The following is a 22,251-nucleotide window of genomic DNA, read 5'->3' as shown; positions in this document are numbered from 1 at the left end:
ACTGATTAGCATTGATATGAAATTTATAATAAAATGTTAGAAAGGCACACATAAAGAGATGTTAGTGTATTATTTCATACTCAATGAGTTTTCCGTTGAGTTCATTATTCAGTAGTCAGTACTGCATACACAACTATAACACATATCAGGCCACACATCCCAACAGAATCAATGCACAAAGTGGAAAATGGCTAGGTGCTAGGTACCTATCTTTGAGTCCGAAAAATTTCTACAGTGCTGCAAACCCAGACACCATTTAGTTGTGGGTATTGTATGACGCATGTATATTTTGCTGCAATCTTTGACTGACTAAGATTTCTTTGTGCCAATTTTATTTTTTTAATTGATTAAGGAATAACTGGACATTATAATAAAAAATACAATACCTATCCATAATGATATGATGGCAACCATCAGCAAAAACAAAATAAGCTCTAAAGGGTAAAAAATAAGCATCACCCCAAGATGCACAATTGTATTCACAAGCAGTTCACATCAGTCATAAAAAGGATTGTCACTCAATTTGTTTGCATAATATATAAGTATAAAACATTCCAGTAGTGTCACAGTACATAATGTACCAGTGTATATTAAAATGAGAAAGCTTGAGCTTTGAGTTGTTGGCATCCTGTTTAGCTCTGATTCTGCAATGAGATTGTGATAGAGCATGACAAAATAAAGAATTCCATTTTCTATAACAAAGGCTTGAGTAATTTATTTAGACTCACCAAGTGAAACTGCTATGGGGCACAGCATTGCTGTCACTAAAAATAAGCGATACTCTTCTTTCAAAATGTAAACACCAGAATGGCACAAACTCAGAACAGCAGCATGTGTGCTCTAAGCAGATTAGATGACAATATTTTGAAATGTTCCTCTAGGGGTATATTTAGGAAAGGGGAAAATAAGAAGCATTAAAACAGAAACAAAAGGGAATTTGAATTTTTTTGTTTTAAAATTAAAAGGGACATGACATGGAATTTTTATACTGCAAACTTCAGAAGGCTATGCTTCCTGTACAGATTTATCTATATATATATACAGTAAAAGTCAATGTGTGTGTGTATGTATGTTCCAGCATCACTTCTGAACGGCTGGAGCGATTTTCCTGAAACTTGGTACACATGTTTCTCATTGGTCGACTAAAAATACTGTAGGGTGAAATCAGCCCTAACCCACCCTCTTCTGGGTAGGGTGGGGGGTGATCTTGCGGACTTGTATGCATGTTATCATCCAGTTGACACTCGGAAGGACCACCAGAGGGCGAACTGGAAGTGCCTACCAGCATTCTTTATGTTTGAGCACCACAACGCTCCTGTTGCTTTTCAAATTAAATAGAGTTGGCCGGTTCCGAGCGTCAACTGGATGATAACATACATACAACACTGCAAGACAAGCACATTAGTGAGTCTTTATTGTTTGTTAATTTATTTTTATTTTTAAAGTTGTGTTTTTTTTAATTATGTTTTTCTCAAACAATTAAAAAAAAACACTTTATTATCCCCCCGGGCAACGCTGGGTATTTCAGCTAGTTTAAAAATAAACAATACCAAAAAAGCACAATTTTGCATCTTTTCCAGATCTATTAAGAACATCGATGCCTCCACTTTTCCAGTGTCTTCAAAGCACATTACAACCCTCAGTGCAAATACCCATACAATACTGTATATAACACCAGGCTGTCTTGTAACTCTAAACTGCTTGAATGGGTTTGTGCATTTCATAAATAAACACCTCTGTAATTCTGCAGTGAATAAAAAGGTTAAAAATAAAAATAATAATCTTTTCAGTTTTCTCTCCACTGGAACTTTCTGTGGTCATCTAATAAGACTGGCTTAATACTTATCTCCCATGGCACTTTGCTTTCTAAGGGTTGGCCATTTTTCCATATCGGGGGCTTCTTCTTCCATAAAGTTGCAGATATCTCTTTATCCTGTATACTGCTATATCTGACACTTTTTGTCTTTTATGTAATTGGTAAAGGCTGTCTGTGATATTAAATTATTCCCTATACATAATGTAATCAAAATGAGCTTTGGCAAGTCACTATAAGTCACATAAAAAAGTTTAATGTCACAAACCATCCATCTTATTTTTCTGGTAAGAATTTTGATGGAGTAGTTCACTGGCCATTAGATGAAGGTGAGGGAGTGGATCCTATAATGCATGTCTTAATAAGAGATTTTTTCTTCCTTGTGGCACATGCTGCTAGAATAGGTTCCAGTTTTCCAAAAAATAAGTGGAGAGATTAAAATATGGGTGGATGTTTAAGTAACAGAGCAGTTTACCATATTTATAATCTTTCCATTATGGAACCATTCTGGCCTCTCTTTAAACCGGCCTGCTCTCACAAGTTTTACTGTTTATGTAGATTCCAACCGCATTTCCTCCTACTCTGTTGGAATGTATTTAAAGAGACAGGCACTCAGGAGACTTTGTAAGCTTCGTTTCCCTAGGAAGGTGTTCTTAAAATAACCATTAAAATGGTGTGGAGGACTTTGTATCCAAAGCAATTCCTTAACCAAGCATCACCACTAATAACATGATTCAGGGGGAAAAAAGCATGAAGGTCTCTGCCTCTGTACATGTTGGAACCTTCTCTCTCTTTCACAGTAATATCAAAACTGTAAAAAAGCTGTGCAAACAGATATAAACAATTATGCACGTATATTGCAAGAGGTTGCCAGGTGTAGGAAAGACATGCATATGACATGGGAACCAGGGAAACACCTGATAAGGGCTGTATAGGAGGACACAAATCTATACTGGTAACTGGGGAGTATTTCTTTATGCCAATGTGAGAAGAAAGGACCACATGAGACAACAGGACTAAAACTGTGGAACATATCCAGGAAGCAAATTCTTCAACAGGCTCACATATACAAAATGGAGAATTTAAGCAGAACTGTTACAGCATCTGAGGGATAGCTGATCGCAATAAGAGGAGCAAAGCATAAAATACAATGGAATAAATAAAACAATCACTGCCCTGTTACACCATACTGTGGTCTATACATTGTAAAATAGCCAACTACATGCTCACGCCCCATCTACCTATATGTTCTCACTAATTGTCTGGACACTCTACTTTCTTAGTAACTCACCCTTTTACTCAGGGCTGGATTAACCCAATCCTACGCCCCTGGGCTATAACACCTCCGTGCCCTCTACCTTTGCCCCAAATTGTTAATACAACACAAAAGTGGGGTAAAATAATGTAATGGGATGAAAAAAATCTGAAGAATAACATTAATATCACAAATGAAAGCAAACCACAAAAATTGTAGACCCCAAAATATAAAAAAACTTATTCAATGCTGCAAACTACACATAGCTACATGACTTCCATCCACTCACATAAGAAGAACATCATATATTTCTGTAAAGAAAAAATAAATTCTGTATAACACTGCTACATAATGTCTTTTTCTCAATTACCTGTGCTGTCATTTTATTTTGTTATTCTGATATGTGAAAGTGAGGTAGCGTTTAATGACAGCCCTTACCATGACAGTTCCCAGGTGGATGTTAGGGATGGCCATGGACACTGGTTTTGGAGCCACCAGAAGCTATTTAAACAAGCTTTAGAGCAAGAAGAAGAAAGAAGAAGACAGCTATAAAGGTTTGATTCGAAAAACATTCACTTTAAAACAAAGATTTTGGTGACTGCATTGGTGGAAACACCCCCAGCTGACGAAGGACTGGCTGATCATTGTTTTGGGACAGGTTTGCAGTGGCCACTCATCACCTCAGACGACATGCTCAGTGTTCAGCTGGTGAAGCACCCTTTCTGGACGGCAAGCAAATGGGAGATCCCCAACATTAACCACGGTGAATTTTGGTGTCACCAGGTACAGACTCTTTACCTGGCTTTCACATTTCACATTCACCACCATTAATTGCTAAACCATATATTTTTTTGGACTGACTCTGTACTTATAGTGATTTTGTGTTAATGGTTTTGTGGGATGTCAGATTGATTTCCTGAGTGTATATTTTGGGTTATTTGTCTTCATCAATATGTTATTACAATGGCTGAAACTTGAATTAGCTCTCCTGTTTTTGGTTTCTTGTAGAGGGGTGGGAAGGACAAAGTAGGGTGAGGGTGTTGGCTTTTTACAATTATTTAACCTCAACATTACCAGGTAGAGAAGTGTAAAAGGTCACCCTTCATAGGCATCATTTATTACAAACTAATTTTAGGAACTCATTATAGATTAGCCAGTTAGATCCCAGATTTATTTTCTCCCATGCTCCATTATAACATGAGGGTAATGCTGGCATCTCCAAGCTCCCCTACCCATTTAAAACTATTTTAACTAAATTGAAATTAATCAAAGCATCATTTTTATGAATACAGGTACCTAAGCAGAACAACTTTTATCAGTCGATTCATCTCACTGGAGTCCAAATATTTCAATCTGCAAGCCTCATTCAATCAATTGGCCTTTAAAGTCTTATGCTAGGTCATCAGCGCAGAAAAGTGGGATTTTTTTTCAAACTAACAAGCAAACTTATCACCATACATGACTTTACTCATTTTAGCTGCAGCAAGACACACAAAACTATGCAAATTGTGTAATACTACTAACGGTATGTAGAGCTTTAAATAATCTGTCTCCTTCCAATATTTTGCAGTCCCTGCCCCCCTATATTCCAAGTCACAACCTTAGATCTTCTAATAGCAGTCTGCTTATTACTGCAAGAGCTAAGCAAAAAAGAAGTCATGGGGCGGCATTTTGCTGATATGCACCAAAAATTTGGAATACTTTTCTAATAGACATACACCAGAATAACACCATGGATCATTTAGAAAAACACTTAAAAAACACATTTTTAATTTGGCCTTTTCTTTCCTACATATTAGCTCTTCTTGTAATAGACTATACATGCATAGAATTATATTCTTCAGGAATTTACAATCTTAACTAATCTCTTCTTTTCTCTCCTCTTTTTTCTGGTTTTCTATGGTGGTATCTGCATCACCTCCACCACCTGATCAAGGCACTGTGCACCCACCTGTGATACTTGAATGAAGGCAGGTGCCCCAGCTGTCCATGAAACTCACTGTGTCAGACCAAGCCTGAAAACAATAAGGAATAACTTAAGAATATTTTTGTTAGGTAAAATGCCCAGAGTGGGCTCGGTAGTCTTTTGACATTAGAACCCCTGCAGATTTTGCTTTTTTTTCTCTCCACCTTATATGGATTTTTTTTGTTTGTTTTTCTGTCCTCCCTGTCATCTGAACTTATTATCAGGCTCATCATTAGGGACTCAGAATGCAATATTATACACAAAGACTCTTTTCTATTAATTATATTTCTACGTTATGTAAGCTCACATTGATTTATTTTTTATTACTTGTTTATTACTATTCTTACCTAATTTAATCAGTTTTTATGTAACTATTTTTGACATCTTGTAAAGAACATGAGCTATACCTTGTTGGCTATCAAGTATGCCAGTTGTGCTATATCAGAAATTTTCCTTTCTTTAGGTATGATTTCCCATTGACCATGCAAGTTGCAAGTATGATGAAAGAATTCAATATTGTTAGCATGTGTGCAATGCATTGTTTCTAAAGGTTTTAACAGATTCTACACTGCCATGGGTGAGGAATTCTGAGCAAAAAACACACAGCGGATAGGGCTCACTTTCAATATGCAAGCCTGCAAATCCATACAGTAGAGAATCATCTTGATATTTTCACTTCCTTTTCTGATAAATGGTTGCTCTTTGCCTTACGTTTATTATCTTCATATGCCAATCAATCCATCAGATTTGTCTCTTGAAGATAAGATGTAATCTTGCTCTCTATTTTTTTTAGTTTTTTGTTTAACATTAGACACTTTCCATATTGATTACCAAGTAGTGTTGGATCAATACTAAAATTTTAACTTCAGTTTCGATGACAGCTTTTGGACCTCTGTACATGTAAGAAAACAGTACCAAAAACAAATAACAGATAACCACGCCACCGTCTCACTCCAGCCTCTCCAGTGCACCACACAATCAAGTGTCTACCTGTTGCACCACATAAACTCGCATCTCCCTGCCTTGCCATACTATGCGGTTCCCCTTTTGAATTTCCAGTGCATCAAAAGGTGAGGGGGATCACCTGCAGAGTCTCCAGTGCATTGAAGAGTGGGGGGGGGGGCAGGGGGGGTGATCCCCCATGGAGCCTCCAGCATATTAAAGATAGGGTCCTATGCAGTCTCCCCACAGTGCATTGAAAAGTTTAAGAATGAAATTATGAGCCCAAGGTCTTTAAAAACCTACCATTTACTTCTGGTCCTGAAAGTACAGAACTGATGGTATGTACCATTTTAATGTTTTTTTTTTCAAAACAAATGGTATATCACATAACTCTATCACCAAGTACATATAAAATCATTGTTGCGGGATTTTGAAGAAACAAATATCTTTAATGAACTTAACACTGCTATCTACAAGCTGGTAGAATAAAACTGTTAAAGCAACAAGCTACTACTAAAGGACTGCAATCTATTCCATCCCATTACTCCATACGCTTTCATAGAGGTGCCAAACCACTTCAGGGAACATCCTAGAATTTACCTGGCACCAAACCACATTCAAAACCACTGAGTTAGACTGCAAGTTTCATGCATTCCATAAAATCAAATACTGAATTTAGTGTACAAACAACGTCTGATCAGTCATGATTCTGAACTCTAATTAGTCTATAAACAAGGTCCAAGAAAATCAAGTGCTGCAGAGATTTAAAATACCAAAATAAGACCTGAGGGTAATCTAGAAATGGAGGCACAGACAAATTCCCCATTATCCCTAAGGTTGAAAAATTCACTGAGAAATGTCAAATGAAGTGTCCCTCTCAAGATCAGGAATATCACCACATATATTAGAGATCTTAAAGCTGCAGTAGTCAAAATGTTTTTATACTGCGATCCCCAAAGTGCATATGTTTTCTTGCTTTATAATTTAGTAAAATGTAATGCTCCACACAGTACAGAGCCACATGCTAGTTCTGAAGTTACTCTTGAGATCTGACAATGCAAGTAAGAGTGTCTTTGGCAATCCACCAGCACATAAGATACAAGATTAAAGTAATTCCGGCATTGGTAAATCCTTGTCTTTAAGACGAGAATGTGCTTATTTTTAAAACAGTTGCTTTTCTTAACCTCCAGTTAAGGACTGCTGTCTTAGAGCTCTTTCAAACTTTCAAAATTTTAAGCAGTATCTTTTCCAAAGTATTATTTTTTTCTTTTTGAAGATGGTGAATGGTACAAATTAATTCCATCTCCTCCCAAGAATGCTAAAATTGCTAAACATGCCAAATTAATTTGCCAACAGAAGTGACCTTATGTTGTTGAAATGGGAATGTCAACAGTCTGTGTGATAATTCACAGCGTGTTCCACTTCAATGTGTGTCTTTTCAACTCTACTAATACTGTAAGAGATTGAAAAACAAAAGCTGAAACAAGTCATATGTAAAAGAAGAAAAAATATAATAGAAATTTTCACCATTAAAATGTGGCACTTGAGCATAAAAAGCAGACGTTTCTTATAAGCCAGCTAACAGTTGTTCTGTTATAATAAGCCATATATATTAAGTTTTGGAACCTGGTTCTTCTGTTGACAGCCAAAACACAGTATAATATATGGGGAACGACGGCATAGTATAGACTCATTATTCCATCTAATCATCCAGGGCCAATCCTTCTAGAACCAGCACTGGATGGGAGGCCCCTTCATCTCAGTACACAGTCATGTATACACATACAGTCTTTTACACTGGACCAATCTAGAACAACCAATTAATCTAACTTGCACATTTTTAGGATGTAGGACGAAATTCTTCTTATTTTATTTTTGATCAGATACGTCAATACTGTGCCTTAAGTCACTTACAACTTTATATGTATTTTTTACATGTTGCAGACAGCTCAACAGCACACAGTGAGTGTAAGGTAGAGACTGAACCTGCACTGTCACTACATTACACTGTCTGCCTAATATGAACATGAAAGAAAAAGTGACTGTATTAATTAAGATTTACTTCAAAGAACAGATTTAATTGTGAAAACCTTCACAGGCTAATTAATAACCCAGGACACTTGAAATTTTACATTTCAGATTTATATAAGCGCTATTTTTTTCATTATTTTGCATCACAGTAAACCATTCGTCCATTTTCTGACGCACTCAAATTCATGACAGGTTTATGAAAAGATGAAGCTTACACTGACAAAATCAGCCTGAAGCCTGGAACCAACCACAGACGACATTCCAGAACATTGCAGGGCATACTTAATCATACTCCTCCGCTCACTTATTCCACCATGCAATCCACACTTAAATTAATTAATCCATTTATATATTCATATCAAGCCTGAATAATCCTTTTCAGGGATGTGGGGGACAAAGTCTATATTGGCAACATCATGCACAAAACACAAACCAATCCTGGATGGCACTCTATTGAATAGCCAACTCAAGAATATTCCCACTCACACTGAATGTTCCACTGTGTCACCCTCAATCAGTTTAATTTATTCAAATTAATTCCTTATTAAGTGGATTATCGTTATTGTGGGAGACATAGTGGCCTACTAATTAGTGCTGCTGCTCAAATATAAAGAGACCTAGGTTTAAGTCCTGTCATAATCAATTTTTGTGAGAAATGTGCACATTCTAATCATTTCATGTGGCTTTTTGCTGATACTACAGATTTTCAACACATCCTAAGTTTTAAAGAGTAGCCATGCTCACAGTGGGCAACCAGTTCCCTCTTTTAACCATTCATCTTGTTTTGTTAGACTATGTCACACTCCTGCAGTGCAGTCATCAGATTTAAAGAATACCATCTTCCTTGTGATTTATACTTGTTCAGCATTAGTCATCAAGAGATTCAGCCCATAGAAAAATTAGTGTTCTTTCTTATCCTCCTAACAAAAAGAATGATCATTTATTGTTGCCCAAAATACATTTACAAAGAAGAAAATGGTGAAAACGATAATAAAAATTAAGAGTTTAGAAAAAAAATGATAGATGTCCCATTTTTTTCATTTTCCTTTATTCTTTTATATTATTATAAATATAAAACACTTATAAGGTATAAATATTACATTATTTTGAACTAAACATTTTGCCTTCTTCGTGATTTTTGTCTGTACTTACAGAACTGGGAGTAGGACATCTACTTTGGCATATTTATGTGCACTATATACTGATGGACATCATGGTGGTACAGTGGTTTCCACTCTCCAAGAGGCCTGGTTCAGATCTAGGCTGGGTCATGCCTGCATGGAGTCTGCATGCTCTTCCTGTGTGTTCTCTCAAGTGCTCTGGCTTTCCTCCCATATCCCAAAGGCAAGTGGATTAGTTTAACTGATGGCTCTAAATTTGGCTGGTATGAATGTCAGTGAGCATGTGCTTGACTATGCCATGCCTAGGGTTTGTGCCAACCTTACATCCAATGTTGATCACAGAGACTCCAGCCCTCAGGATAATGAACTGGATTAAGCAGGTTTGATAATGGGTTGATTTGTTTTTCTGTTAATGTTTGATGTTGTGGGTGTGGCTTCACTCACAAGTCGATTGCTCTCTTTGGACTGCATTCTCTTATTTGATTCTATTTTTAAACTGTCAATTGATGAATACACACAGGTGTAAATGATAGCTCCTCTGCCGTACATTATTATTTGCAGCTGTTTGCACTCACTGCTAATTGGTTTCTAATTAAATAAAACGATATTAAGAAACACTGCAAAATTATAAGCAAAGCTACCACCTCCGTGCTGTAAATCAATGCCTTCCCACTCCTGCCCTGGTGTGTTGCTAATATGTCTAATGATTTTCAATCCACAAGCCTCCTGCTTCACAAGCATGAGGATGAAGAACAAAAATAACCTGGTGAGAATGACTGGATTCCTGTGTTATAAAACCATGGCCAAATAAAGTCAACTTTTACAATTTCCCAAAATAAATGCCCTGCATCCCGTACTGTAGTGTATTTGGCCCTCTAATGATGAAAACAAAAAACAGGTTTTAGACATACGATTAAACAGAAAGTTTAGTTAAATGTGGAGACTGGCTTCTAATTAAGAAAATGGATGCAAAGCAAACCCATCAATTCACCTGTATTTAAACTAACTTCTTTCATTGCATTGTTAGAGGAAGCCAGAACTTATTATATCATCATCAGGACTGATATGGCACCTGATATTAGACAGGGTCTCCAGGAATATTGTGAGTGACAGAAAAGAGCAGGAGATAATAACACTAACCAGAGTCATAGTCAGTGCCAGGCAAAATTTTAAAACTAAGAGATCAAAATAAATTGTACAAACAAAGCACTGTGGCAAAGCCAAAAATCAAATTCAAAGTAAAAAACAGAATCGGAAAGCCCAGAATGAATCTAGTACTTGGCCTATTTGAAAAGTAAACTAACTCATGTGAAGAGAGTTGTGCTTTTTATCCAACTGAAGGACATGTTCTACTTGCGCTGTGGCCATATTTATACTTGGGCATCCAGTCACGTCACACAACAAACCAGGCTCAAATAACCTGTCAAATGTGACGCATAAATAAACAAAATAGTGTATATTATAACAGCACCATTCAGAATGAATATTACAAAAGCTTAAAAGAAATATCAAAGACTGAATATAATGTATGCAATATTAGATATGTGTTATTGCCACAGCACAGGGCATGTAAAAATGTCAAGAATAAGGCAACGAAAACTAACAATGTCACAAAACACTCAGTCTTCATCAGTGATGTTCTGCTACATTCTTGACATCTATACTCTGTCCATAGCTCTTCAGTAGATGTCTACTTACTGTATGGATCCATTCATTTTAAACTGTCTCACAGCATTGTTCTTGGTTGCTCCCTACGTCTTTTTTTGTCTTTTCTGCAATTACAATTCTTGTAGCATTTGTTCCACTTGTAATGTGCTAGTGTAAGTATAAGGGACACCAGTTCAGTATAGAATATGATAAAAAAAGGACAGCTTCTAGTCTGAAAATGTATGCTAGGATAGAATAGATCAGACATATGGTGAATGATCGGTAAATGTTCTGGAAACTGGATATTGTAAAGATAAATTATCTTTTATTGAGACATTATCTCTAAATTTAGCAAGTGAGCACCAGCTGGCCCATAACTAAGAGGCAGGCTGGAATGAAAACCACAGGACATACAGTAACTATAATGGATTGGCATTTGCAACCACTGATAAATGGAAAAAGAACTGAATTGCTACTATAACCTCGTCAGAGACATTTTAACATAGTGTAACTTTTAATTCAAGTATTGGTGCATGGTGGCTAAAAAGTATTCCATCTTCATCGTTTATTTCCAATTATGCAATTACACAAAATCTAAATGTAATTAATTATATTTTGTTGCAAGTCAAAACGAAGACATGTGTCTATAGATGTTTCCAAATAAACTATCTGCATATGCACAATGCATACTGGATATACCCACTGCTATTAAAAAAGCATTAAATCATTTTCTTCATTGTTAATGTTATCCGTTCTTACACTCAACCCTAATATATAAAAATATAACTGAGCGAAGTGTCAAAGAGTAAGTTAATAACTCAAATTGTTGATGTTCTGTCCATTTGCTGATGTGTTTGAAAATGAAATTGCCACTTTCGATTCAGTAACAAGTTACAATGCCTTTAGCAGTAAAAACAGCAGCCAGACTGGAATTGCTAATTAGCCCCTTGCAGTACTGGGAAAGAATTCTGGCCTACTCCTCCTGGCAGAGCTGCTTCAATTCAGTGACATCAGTGAGCTTCTGATTATGAACTGTTTGGTTCTGGTTCTGGTTCTACCCCAATACCTAAATATGGTATAAGAATGTGATTTGACTATGTAACTTCAGATTTCTATATTTATTTTCTTTCAGGTAGTCTGATATTGACTTTTTGATTGTTTCTGACCATTGCATTGCAACCTGACCCAGATGTGCTTCTGTTTCAATACAAACTGAGGAACGGCCTGTTTTCCTGAAGAATCTTTATTTTGATACAGAGCAGAATTCATAGTCACTTAAATGATGACAAATCATCTAGGGCATGTTACAGCAGAGTTTCCTCAGACTATGCCACTAACATTGCCCTGCTTTGCACATGGCAGGAGATTATTACTGTGGAATGAAGTGTTAACTGCTCTCCAGATAAATCAGAAGGCCATATTGGTCATGGATTCTATTCTTGCCCAGTGTCTTACTGATTGTGAAGTCATAAACACTAACTTTAACAGACGCAACCTTAGACATTGCTATATGTTTCTTAGTAACTATTGAAAGTTGGTAAATGCAAATGTTAGCAGAATCGTTTCTCTTCTAATGAGGAAATAATAAGGGAAAAGTGGAGACAGTGGGAAAGTTTATATTGCAGCAGGTAAGAATAATATGCTGCACTATAAACATTCCCCCATTTGTGTAATACAGCACTGTCTGTGGTATACTGGAGCCCCACAGCCTTACAAATCACTCTATAGCCCTTCTAAGTGGGAACAATATCAATAAATGTCCCCAGACATTGTTCTGAAATTGATCTGTATTATAATGTGACACATCTGTAGAACCTGTATGAAGTTAACTTAATTATAATGGTAAAAGCCCTTTCTAGTTACACTGTATTTATATTGGGCAGGGCTGACCTAAAACAGGCCTTCCTGAAAAACAAAGAATTCAAACAGGTAACCTTAATTACTTTAACTGGACTGAATTTATTAGCGAGACAATAACTTTTTCTCACCAAAACTTTATATTTGATTACCTAAAAGCAGCACAAATTTTGATGTCTTATTTTCTGTTACTCTTTCCTCTATATGTAACCACAAGAAAAAAATGAAAATCATTATGAAAAATATGAAATAATAATGAAAATAAGATAGAGCAAATACTTTCTTTATGTCAGTGAATGTTATCTTTATGAATATAATCCTTATATATTTCCTGCATAAAACAAATTGGGTTTCATACATGTATTTAGTACATATTAATGTATCATTAAGAAAACAGAATAGAATTAAACATCCAGAACTACAGATAACGCTTTTTAGATTTTGAGAAACATAAAGTCATCCACAAAAAAATTGTCTAAATTGGAAGCAAAAATGTGATTAGGATGAATTAAAATAAATGCTCATATGACAGGTGGCAAAATGATTTATTAAAAAATGTCAACCAAATCAACATTTAAGGTGCTACAGTGAAGAGATGGAACAAGCATTGTACATAGAAAAATAGTGAAAATAAATTGAGAATAGCTAGATATTTGATCAATATCCCAAAGGTGCCATTAGGCAGAACATCAGACTTACTGCACATTCAGAACTACTAATCAAGCTGATGGGTTTCATTACAACACCAAAATGGAAGATTTCCATTTTCTTGTGGAGGAGTTAAGCAAGCCTCCTTTAAGTACAGTATGCATAATCAATCTGAGGCAGTTACTGCTATCCTCATAAAGTGCGTGGGATATTTTAAAGCACAAGAGGATATGTCAGACACCCTGAGCTGTTGTGAGTCTGTTGAGGACAAAAGCAGAAAGCTTTGGTGTCAAAGGAAATTGCAAGGTTAAAAGTTTTGCAAATGGACTCCCTGCGAGTCGATTTTACTCTTAATTGATCTCTTAGGCAGGAAGGGAGTCTGAATTGGGTATCTATTTAAAATTCAGATGAGACACTGCACTGACTCATCCTCAGCTGAATCAGAAAGCACATTCGTACATCTGGGTGCTGCAGTACAGTGGAGGTTGAGATAGATCACCATACAGTTTTCATATAAAAGCGTCCTTGGAGGTTTGCAACGTTATGAGATGCGCTATATACATGCGAAGGAACTGGCGCTGATACAGTGATTAATGGACGATTTTTCTAGAGATAAGCAGTTCTGCGTCCAGATGTGCACCTATTAAATAAACGCATATTATATAGGGTTGAATCTCACTCCACTTCCTTAGTTGTGGCTGCAGTACAAATACAGGGCACAGATTACGCCACGCGAGGCGGCGTGGACAGACAAGTCTTTTTTTTTTCCTTATGTTCTAACATCAAGCAAGTAATGGAATCCCGGGTTTCCTTGATTTTCGATGGACTACTAATATCTGAACGAGAAATCCTGACGTGTGTCAACGGTGAAGTGAAGGCGCCCAACGAAATTTCCGAATGTCAGTAAGGCTACTTGCACGCGCGCCGGGTGTTAGGTTACCTCTCTGGTGACGCGTGCCAGATGTGCCCAGAAGGTCTGATTACCGTTAAAAAGACATCAAACTCAATACACCATCCGCGAACACGTTGCCGTGGTAACGCCCCCAAACATTTCTTCCGACTTCTTGGACGTTTCACGAGATTTGGCAAGTGTCACATTTCGTCCTTGTCAGCGGATTCGGTAATATGCTGCTTTCATTTACAGCCGCGGCATTCCCTGACTCTAGAGAATGATCGTGGGGTTTTGCTTTGAAATATTTACCAGTGCAGAAAAGTCAAATAGCAAGAGAGGCTGAATAATTCGCAACAATTTGCACACAAGAGCATCTTGACTCACTAAAGATTTGGACTATTAGGGGTTATTCGTGTTGCAACGAGTGCAAGTGACCGTCTTGTAACTAAATGCCCCTACACTGAAGCAGGCCCCAACTTACCAGAGTCTTTCGGTGCAAACTGGTGGCCGTCTGCGCAGTTAGGCAGTAAGCAGTGATAATTTCTGCAGTTATTTTGGTAATATGCGCTCCTATTCTTCACATCCATCGCCATCTTCATCGCATCCTTTAACTTCCAGCCAGACGCTCGAGCCGCTCACGGTGCACCGATTCAATAGGGGTGTACAGGTTCTTGGAGAACATTGAAAAATCTCCTGCCATCGGGATTTTCCCTTTACACATAAGCAAAACAGAAGAATTTAGTATTAAAGAAAACGTGGTGCATGAAAGGTAGATTTTTATTTACAAACACAACCACAGATAAGAAAATACGTAACCATGACTCCCCTCGAGCATTTGGTAAACTCCGCTTCCCATAATAAAAATGAGATAGATTGGCGTCTCCTCTCCGGACCCAGCCGTGCAGGACTTTGTGTTAAAATACGAAGAATGAATTAAGAAGTTTATTTCAGAGCAAACGGGACAAATAAATGTCTACATCTAATTAGTCAAAACCGCATTATGTTATTGTTTGCCAACAATAAAAGTAATAGTTTGGAACATTATCCAAAAAGTCGTTCTCAACAGGTATCCAGTTTGTTTTAATATACATACACATTTTATAACAGCATGTTTATGGTAAACGTATGCACAGCTCTTCGTCATTTTAGAAGCTACAAAATAAATATCTCACAACAAGGGTAAAACACGTGCCATAATTAGATGACTCACCATTCCCCTTCACCAGTCCCTAAAGGAAATTCGGCTTTGGATTCCATGCTTCCAGAAGAAGTGGCCGTATGGTAATGGGACTCTAGGGACTTGTTTTTTCTTACTGCTTGGTTAAACGATCGTTTATTGACTATGCCCAACTTGTTGTTCTTTCTTGTGAACTATACAAAATGCCACCCTGACACTACCAAAGATTTAATTAACAGTTTATAATAGAAAAATAATCAAGATCACCTGTCTTGTTTTTTCAGTTTGTTTTATTTACTTATTTAGAATGGATTCTTGCATCTTTTTATCTTTGTCTGATTTAGAGAAGGAAAAATGCTGATAATAAATTAAAAAAATATTATTTAAAACAAATGCAACTTGTTTGTGAGATGTCTCTTAAAAAAAAATTTACTTTGTAAAAATTTACTCCTTGAAACATTTCCAACAGTACTCTTTTCACTTTATCTAACAAACCTCTTGATTGTAATTCTCTCCGCTAGTGTACATGCATGCACACATACCCACAAATAAATTATAGCATTGGAGCTAAGTGCCAATGGATTCCTTACTCTTTTACATTGTTCTTTTAGGTACTGTAGTTTGCTATTCTTAAAACTACCGCTTGCTGTTGCTGCACTTTCTGGAAATATATATGTGTCTTAGGCAGACTATCCTTTTTTATAGGCTCCCCTGCTATTGTCTCTGAAGCTTCTCATTTGCATGACGGATACAGTTCATACTTCTGGTGACTCATCCCTAGGCTGATGCAACTTGTCAGTGCTGGTACAATATTATTTTGTGCTTAAGTTTCAAAAGAATGTATTGATTATTGGTCAGTGATGATAAAGTGAAAGTAAAGCATAAAGAACACTGTCATACTAGGTGTTGGACGTTCAAACAATGTAGGGTTAAAAATCTCTTTTAACTGGAGGCTACTACAATGCAGTCCATAAGTATTTGGGCAGTGATGGAATTATTAGTGTGCCTGTTTATCCAAGCATTCTGGTATTAAAATAAAACAAAATATATATGGTTTTAGTTTAGATTTTCAGAATAAAATTGATGGTATGTGCATAATAAATAGTTTAGGAATTGCATCACCTGAACTAAATCTGACTACGCATGTATTTTCACTTGCTGTAGACAAGACTAAAGACACCAAGCCCCTGAAATAAGCAGGAACTGAAAATGGGTGCAGTACAGGCCTGGCAAAACATCACCATGGAAGAAATGCACAGCATGGTGATGTCTTTGGGTTCCAGATTTCAGGCAGTCACTAACTGCAAATGATTTGCAACCACATATTAAAATATGAACATTTTTAAAAATAATATTAATTTGTCCATTTACTTTTGATTCCTTTTTTGGCGGGAATTGCATATAAAAATGCTGTAATTCCTATACAGGTCTCCTGGTATTTTATGTAAATACCTTCAAATTAATGCTGAAAGTCTACACTAAAAGCTGACATCAATTGTAATATCAGTATGCTTGGATTGAGAGCCACAGTACCACACACTAGTGCACATAAAAATACATTTTTGTTAAAACACACAGAGAAACGAGGTACAAACTAATTAAACAATGCATTCAATACATTGACCAGTACATTCTCTTCAGTGTGAACACAAATAAAACTAAAATGTCTAAAACCAGCTTTCTGTGAAATTAAATTGGTTACTTAAGCTGCAGGATCTTGAAAATCTAGTGCATTCATTTATCAGAAACAAAATTAACTGTTTTAATGCTTTAAGGTCAGGCTGTACAAATTGTTCACCTGCTACTCTACAATTATAATTGAAAAAATGGTGAATAAGATTGTAACTAGAACTAAGAAAAATTACCATTTTAAATCACTTAAATGTACTTCAATTAAGTTTAGAGACAATTTAAAAGCTCTTCCTTAGGCATAAAACGTTAAAAATGGTTTAGCCCTCCCTTTACTTTATAAACCTTATTATAGTCTATACTCCAGGGTGTATACTGAAATCCCATGATTCAGACCTACTTAAAATTCCAAGGAAAAGGCAGCAGTATAGGGTTTCCACATTTTGGAATAAGCTGCCTACTAACATTAAGTTAAGACTGAGATCTTGTATTTTTTCATAGTTAATCTGATATGCCAATATATATGGAAACTCCTTTTTTTCACCTTCTGGGAAAATGTTCCTTCTAATGGCAAGGAGGTATACTTTCATTGTGTTGGAAAGAAAATACTTAATTTTCTTCTAAATTGTGTAAAGTTTACTTGCCTCAGAGGCGTAACTGCCTCCTCATGAAAATAAGTGTTTTTGCAACAATAAAATAATTCTCTTTTTCATTTCCCCCTTTTTTATTGACAAAAAATGATACTAGAGCGAGTAATGTGTCTTCCAAATTTCTGTTTCATTTCTATATGATCTTTGAGAAAAAAATGAAGTCACATCTTCTTGCTTTTCATACCCTTATGGAAGATTTCACATGTTATACATTAAATTTCAGATATTTAAGGTAACATGATACATAAATTTTAGATTTTAGAAACTGAAAAAAGTGGCTAGTATTAATCCAGTTATACTAGAATTGTCCAGCAATATTTCATGTATTCTACTGAATTACAGAAACAATTCAAAATGTTTATAGTGGTAAATCACTTATAGTCACCACCTGATAGCTCCCAACATTTTAATTAAGTTCCTTGCCCTTTTACTCTCTGCATGTTTCACTAATGAGAACATCCTTCTTGAAAAAGCATACTGTTTACATAGATTGAGGTTTAACAAAAACATTGAAATCATAATTGTAAAACAGACAGGAATTAATCGATTGTGGAATTTTTCAGAAAAGAGCAAAAACATAAATCACAGTGAAGAGAAACTGAATCAAAACCTATACTACTTTAGGAAAATCTGTGCTTTTATTCTCTTTCACAGAGCTTCAATACCTTTTTAGGTTTAGTTGGCGCAAATGATTAATGACCACAGAAGAGCATCACAGTGACTCAAATCCACCCATTCATGTTAAGCGTGTTGAAAACTAAATTTCAGTGGCAAAAACTCAGTAAATAATACACAAAAACAAATTTAAAGAAAGCTAAGGTTAAACAAATATTCCAAACTCAAGAAGTAGCCACAAATAAGTACAGATCCTTACCATGTAGGCTTTGAAGTGGTTTTGCATGACCACTACCTGATCGAGTGCACCTGTGGTGCCCAAATGAAGGTGTGTGCCACAGTTGTCCACAAAACCTACTGCGGTGAATCCCCTGGGACCATGCCTGGAAACAATGAGGAATGACTTTAGGACATCAGTGTCAGGCAGAATGCAAGTCAGGGCTGGACAGTCTTTTGGCCTTGGAACCCCTGAAGATTTTGTTTTTTTCTCCAGCTTGTTTTTCTGTCCTCCCAGCTGTGGGCAGAGTGGTGGCTCTGAAGCTAGAGATCTGTGCCAGCAATCGGAAGGTTACTGGGTCAAATCCCGTAAACGCTGAAGTAACTCTACTCCATTGGGCCCTTGAGCAAGGCCATTAACCTGCAATTGCTTCGTCCTGGCTATGATGTTAACCTCCATCTAGCCCTGAAAGTAGGTCCTCCAACTTACAGGGAAAATTTGGGGGTTGGTGACAGGATTGGCACTCCAGTCAACGTAAAAAAAAAACCTCACACTGTTCCAATGTGGTGCTGATGTGTCACTTGCTGCACTCGGGTCCCAATCCAGGTGGTTCAGTGTGTGGTGGGTGTGACAACATGCTATCAGTGCACACTCCCAACATCTCTCTCCCAGTTACCTGACCTTTTCATCACACTGATCTTTAGAGATTTAGAATACTATATTATATATTAGACTCTACTTTTTACTAATTATATATTTATGTTATATATGCATGTATTTATTTATTTTTGTTATTTATTCATTATTATTCTTGCCAGGTTTAACTTGTTTTTCTTTTCTTTTAATTATTTCTTTGACATCTCGTATGAAAATGAGCTATATAAATAACTGGGGTTTTTTTTTGTTTTTATATGCTCTCACAGTGTTCATGTGGTTTAACTCTGGATACGCATTTTAAAGATGCAAATACTAGGTAAACTAGTAACTCGGAATAAATCCAATATAGATATAGATGCATGAGTGAGCCTTGTGATAATGAGACAACCTCTCCATTGTAAATGATACTTGTACTTGTACACCTGACAATAAAGAATTGAATTGAATTGAATATTTGGTTCCTGCCTTGCTCAGTTCTATTAGGATGGTTTATGACTACTTGTGAGCTAGGAACAGTATATTAAGAAAATGGCTGGATGGATACAGAGATGTTTAGTTGATGCAAAAGGCATATAGGAGGAATAAGCAAAACTAGCCTTAGTATTAGGTGGCACCACTTTTTCTGTGCAATTTCTAACCCATGGCTCAATATCCCTTTGACCGCTTTGATGCATTTGTTCAATTGTAAACCTGTCTTTAGTAGTATTTAAACTGGACTTTTACAAAGACATAACTGTAATGGTTTCAGCAATAATAATTGTTCCTCAGATAACCTACTGGAGCCCTGTTTAAGACTGGTTCCTGCCTTGTGTCCAGTGATATCAGGATACTCCAAACTGGATTAAACAGATTTGATAATGGTTAGGTGCATGGCTGGATAATATAATGTATTGTTCCAAAAATTAAACCCATTCATTCATCATTAAATATGAGACTGGAACTCACCCTGAATGGGCTGTCACTTACTCACATGATACCTTTACTCATATGCCTACACATACTTGTTGGATCTGGCAGGAAACCGGATTAGCACCAAACCCCCACTCACCACCACCCAAAGATCCAGATCAGGGAAACTGCGAAGGTCACAGAGTCACAGATACAGCAAACAAGCTGAAATTCAAACCCAGTCTCACACAGTTGTTTGACAACAATGGTAGTTGCTCCATTTTGTGTAGATCTATCTGCCTGTCTATTAGAAATGTGCTAAATAGGTGGAAATTGTTGTTTTCGTTGTGCAGCCCTTTCTTACATAAATTATATAATTTGTAATAATTATACACATAGTTCTCATTCCAAAGACATGCGTTTGTTTGTTTTTTTGTTTTGTTTTGTTTTTTTTGGCATCTCTAACTTTGCCTAATGTTTTTGACTGTGCCCTATAATAGACTGACATCCTGACCAAGTTAGTTTTATGTTTTACATACATTGCTCTGGGGAAAGTTGGCATGCAGTTCACATACTTTTAATGGGCATTAGTCACATTTTACTTTTCTAATAATCTTTATTTCAGTAATTAATTTTTTTGGTTTGTTTTTGCTTTTTTCACTGTGTTTGAAAGAAGTAAACATTAACAGCTAAAACCTAGCATGAAGTTTAGTGTTTGGTGGACCCTAAGACTTGATGTTATTTAAGCTTAGGCAGTTTGTAGTTCAACTATGTATCAGTAGATACAGCTGTATAATGCAGAACTGAAGCAAATGAGCAAGGATAGCAGGAATTTGGTATGTGACTCATGTCATTCATGTGAAGGATGAGTAAAAAGCTGGTGAAAGAGAAAAAATGTCCACTTGGTACTTTACTACCCTGATGTTGTCAGCTTTGAAGACAAATGGCGTCCTGTTTTGTAACCTTTTTCACTGGTGTTGGATTCACTTTGTTCACTTCTTTTGACTGGAACATACACATACTTTAAAAGCTGTCAGAGGTGAGTAATTTCTGGGTTTATAGGCATCTGTTTCGAGGGAGGTATGATTCTTCAGGTTTGGATTTCTATTAGTGATTTGTACTTGTGCATTTCAAATAGTTATCTGTGTTTAGTTATTATTATTATTAAGTTGATTTTACTGTTTATCTTTCTGCTTTAAGTATTCCGATCGACCCTCGTCTTTGTTTGCCTGCTTACTGTCTAGTTTTGATCTGTTTAACAAGTGTCCCTTGGTATGTGTTGCTAATTGCTTCATAAGTCACTGCTGGGCTCATTATGCTGCTCCCTGCTTAAGAAAACCTTAGGAGCTGTTGCGCAACCGTCAGCCCCCCTTGAGTAAGGGCCAATTCTACCTGTGCGGGTCCACCGAGCAAGAACACCAGACAAGGCAATTGTCACTCCTACTTGACTAAGGTACTGTTTATTGCTTTCCTTTCAATATTGTCTTCAGCCTTTGTCAATAATACATTCCTGTTATTAACACAAGACACTTCTCTCACCCCTTTAGCAGGAAACTTAGAAATCCAGACTACCTTCATCTGCAGCATCAAGCCACCACTTCAGTCACCCTCTTCTCCTTTGGCTTATGGAACTGCCAATCTGGGGTCAAGAAAGCAGACGTTATACCAGCTTTTGCCACCAAACCGCATCTCCAAATGGTGACTCTGACAGAGACATGGATTAGACCAAAAAAAAAACAGTAAAACCGACAGCACTCCTCTCTGCCATCAACTTTTCCCACTCCTGCCCCTCCAGTGGTAGGGGTGGAAGGACAGGTATCCTTACATCCAAGAGCAGGAGATTCACCCCTCTGTGTAATGTATGTAACTCCATTACTTTTGAGTAACATGCACTTATTGTTTCTTTTCCAATTAACATAAACATTGCTGTTATTTATCTCACTCCAAGTTTGCTCAGGAATTTCCTTGATAAGCTGGATGGACTGCTCTCTTCCCTCCCTCATTCGGCAGCCCACTTCTAATTTTTGGGGACTTGAACATCCACCTGGACAGCCCTCCTGCTGCTGACTTTTTCTCTCTTCTTTCTTTCTTCAACATCACATAGCTCCACACCCCACAACTCCTACACATGCAACTGCCACTCCTCTACACACGTCTGACCACTTTTTCATTCAGTTCACTCTGCTGCTTCCCTCTCCTCACTCCCACCCCCCCGTATCCTTCCACCATCACCTATGCTTCCTCTC

General features: G+C 36.8%; 1 protein-coding gene across 2 annotated transcripts in view; it reads right to left on the bottom strand.

Moving 5' to 3' along the window:
• Window positions 1-15,048, bottom strand: part of zmat3 (zinc finger, matrin-type 3) — a 149,677-nt gene extending 134,629 nt beyond the window's left edge. Inside the window, exon 1 of one of the 2 annotated variants that reach the window (XR_007934285.1) lies at window positions 14,654-15,048. Coding sequence is in view for 1 of the 2 variants with exons in the window: in XM_028792136.2 (XP_028647969.2) it covers window positions 14,654-14,771 (118 nt within the window). In the remaining variant the exon portion in view is untranslated. The remainder of the gene's footprint in view (window positions 1-14,653) is intronic. The other variant, XM_028792136.2, reaches the window with a different exon arrangement.
• Between the last annotated feature and the right edge of the window lie 7,203 nt (window positions 15,049-22,251).

The sequence above is a fragment of the Erpetoichthys calabaricus genome, chromosome 2 (genome assembly GCF_900747795.2).
Source record: "Erpetoichthys calabaricus chromosome 2, fErpCal1.3, whole genome shotgun sequence".
NCBI classification, from domain to species: domain Eukaryota; kingdom Metazoa; phylum Chordata; class Cladistia; order Polypteriformes; family Polypteridae; genus Erpetoichthys; species Erpetoichthys calabaricus.
This window is presented reverse-complemented; position numbering and strand designations above follow the sequence as displayed.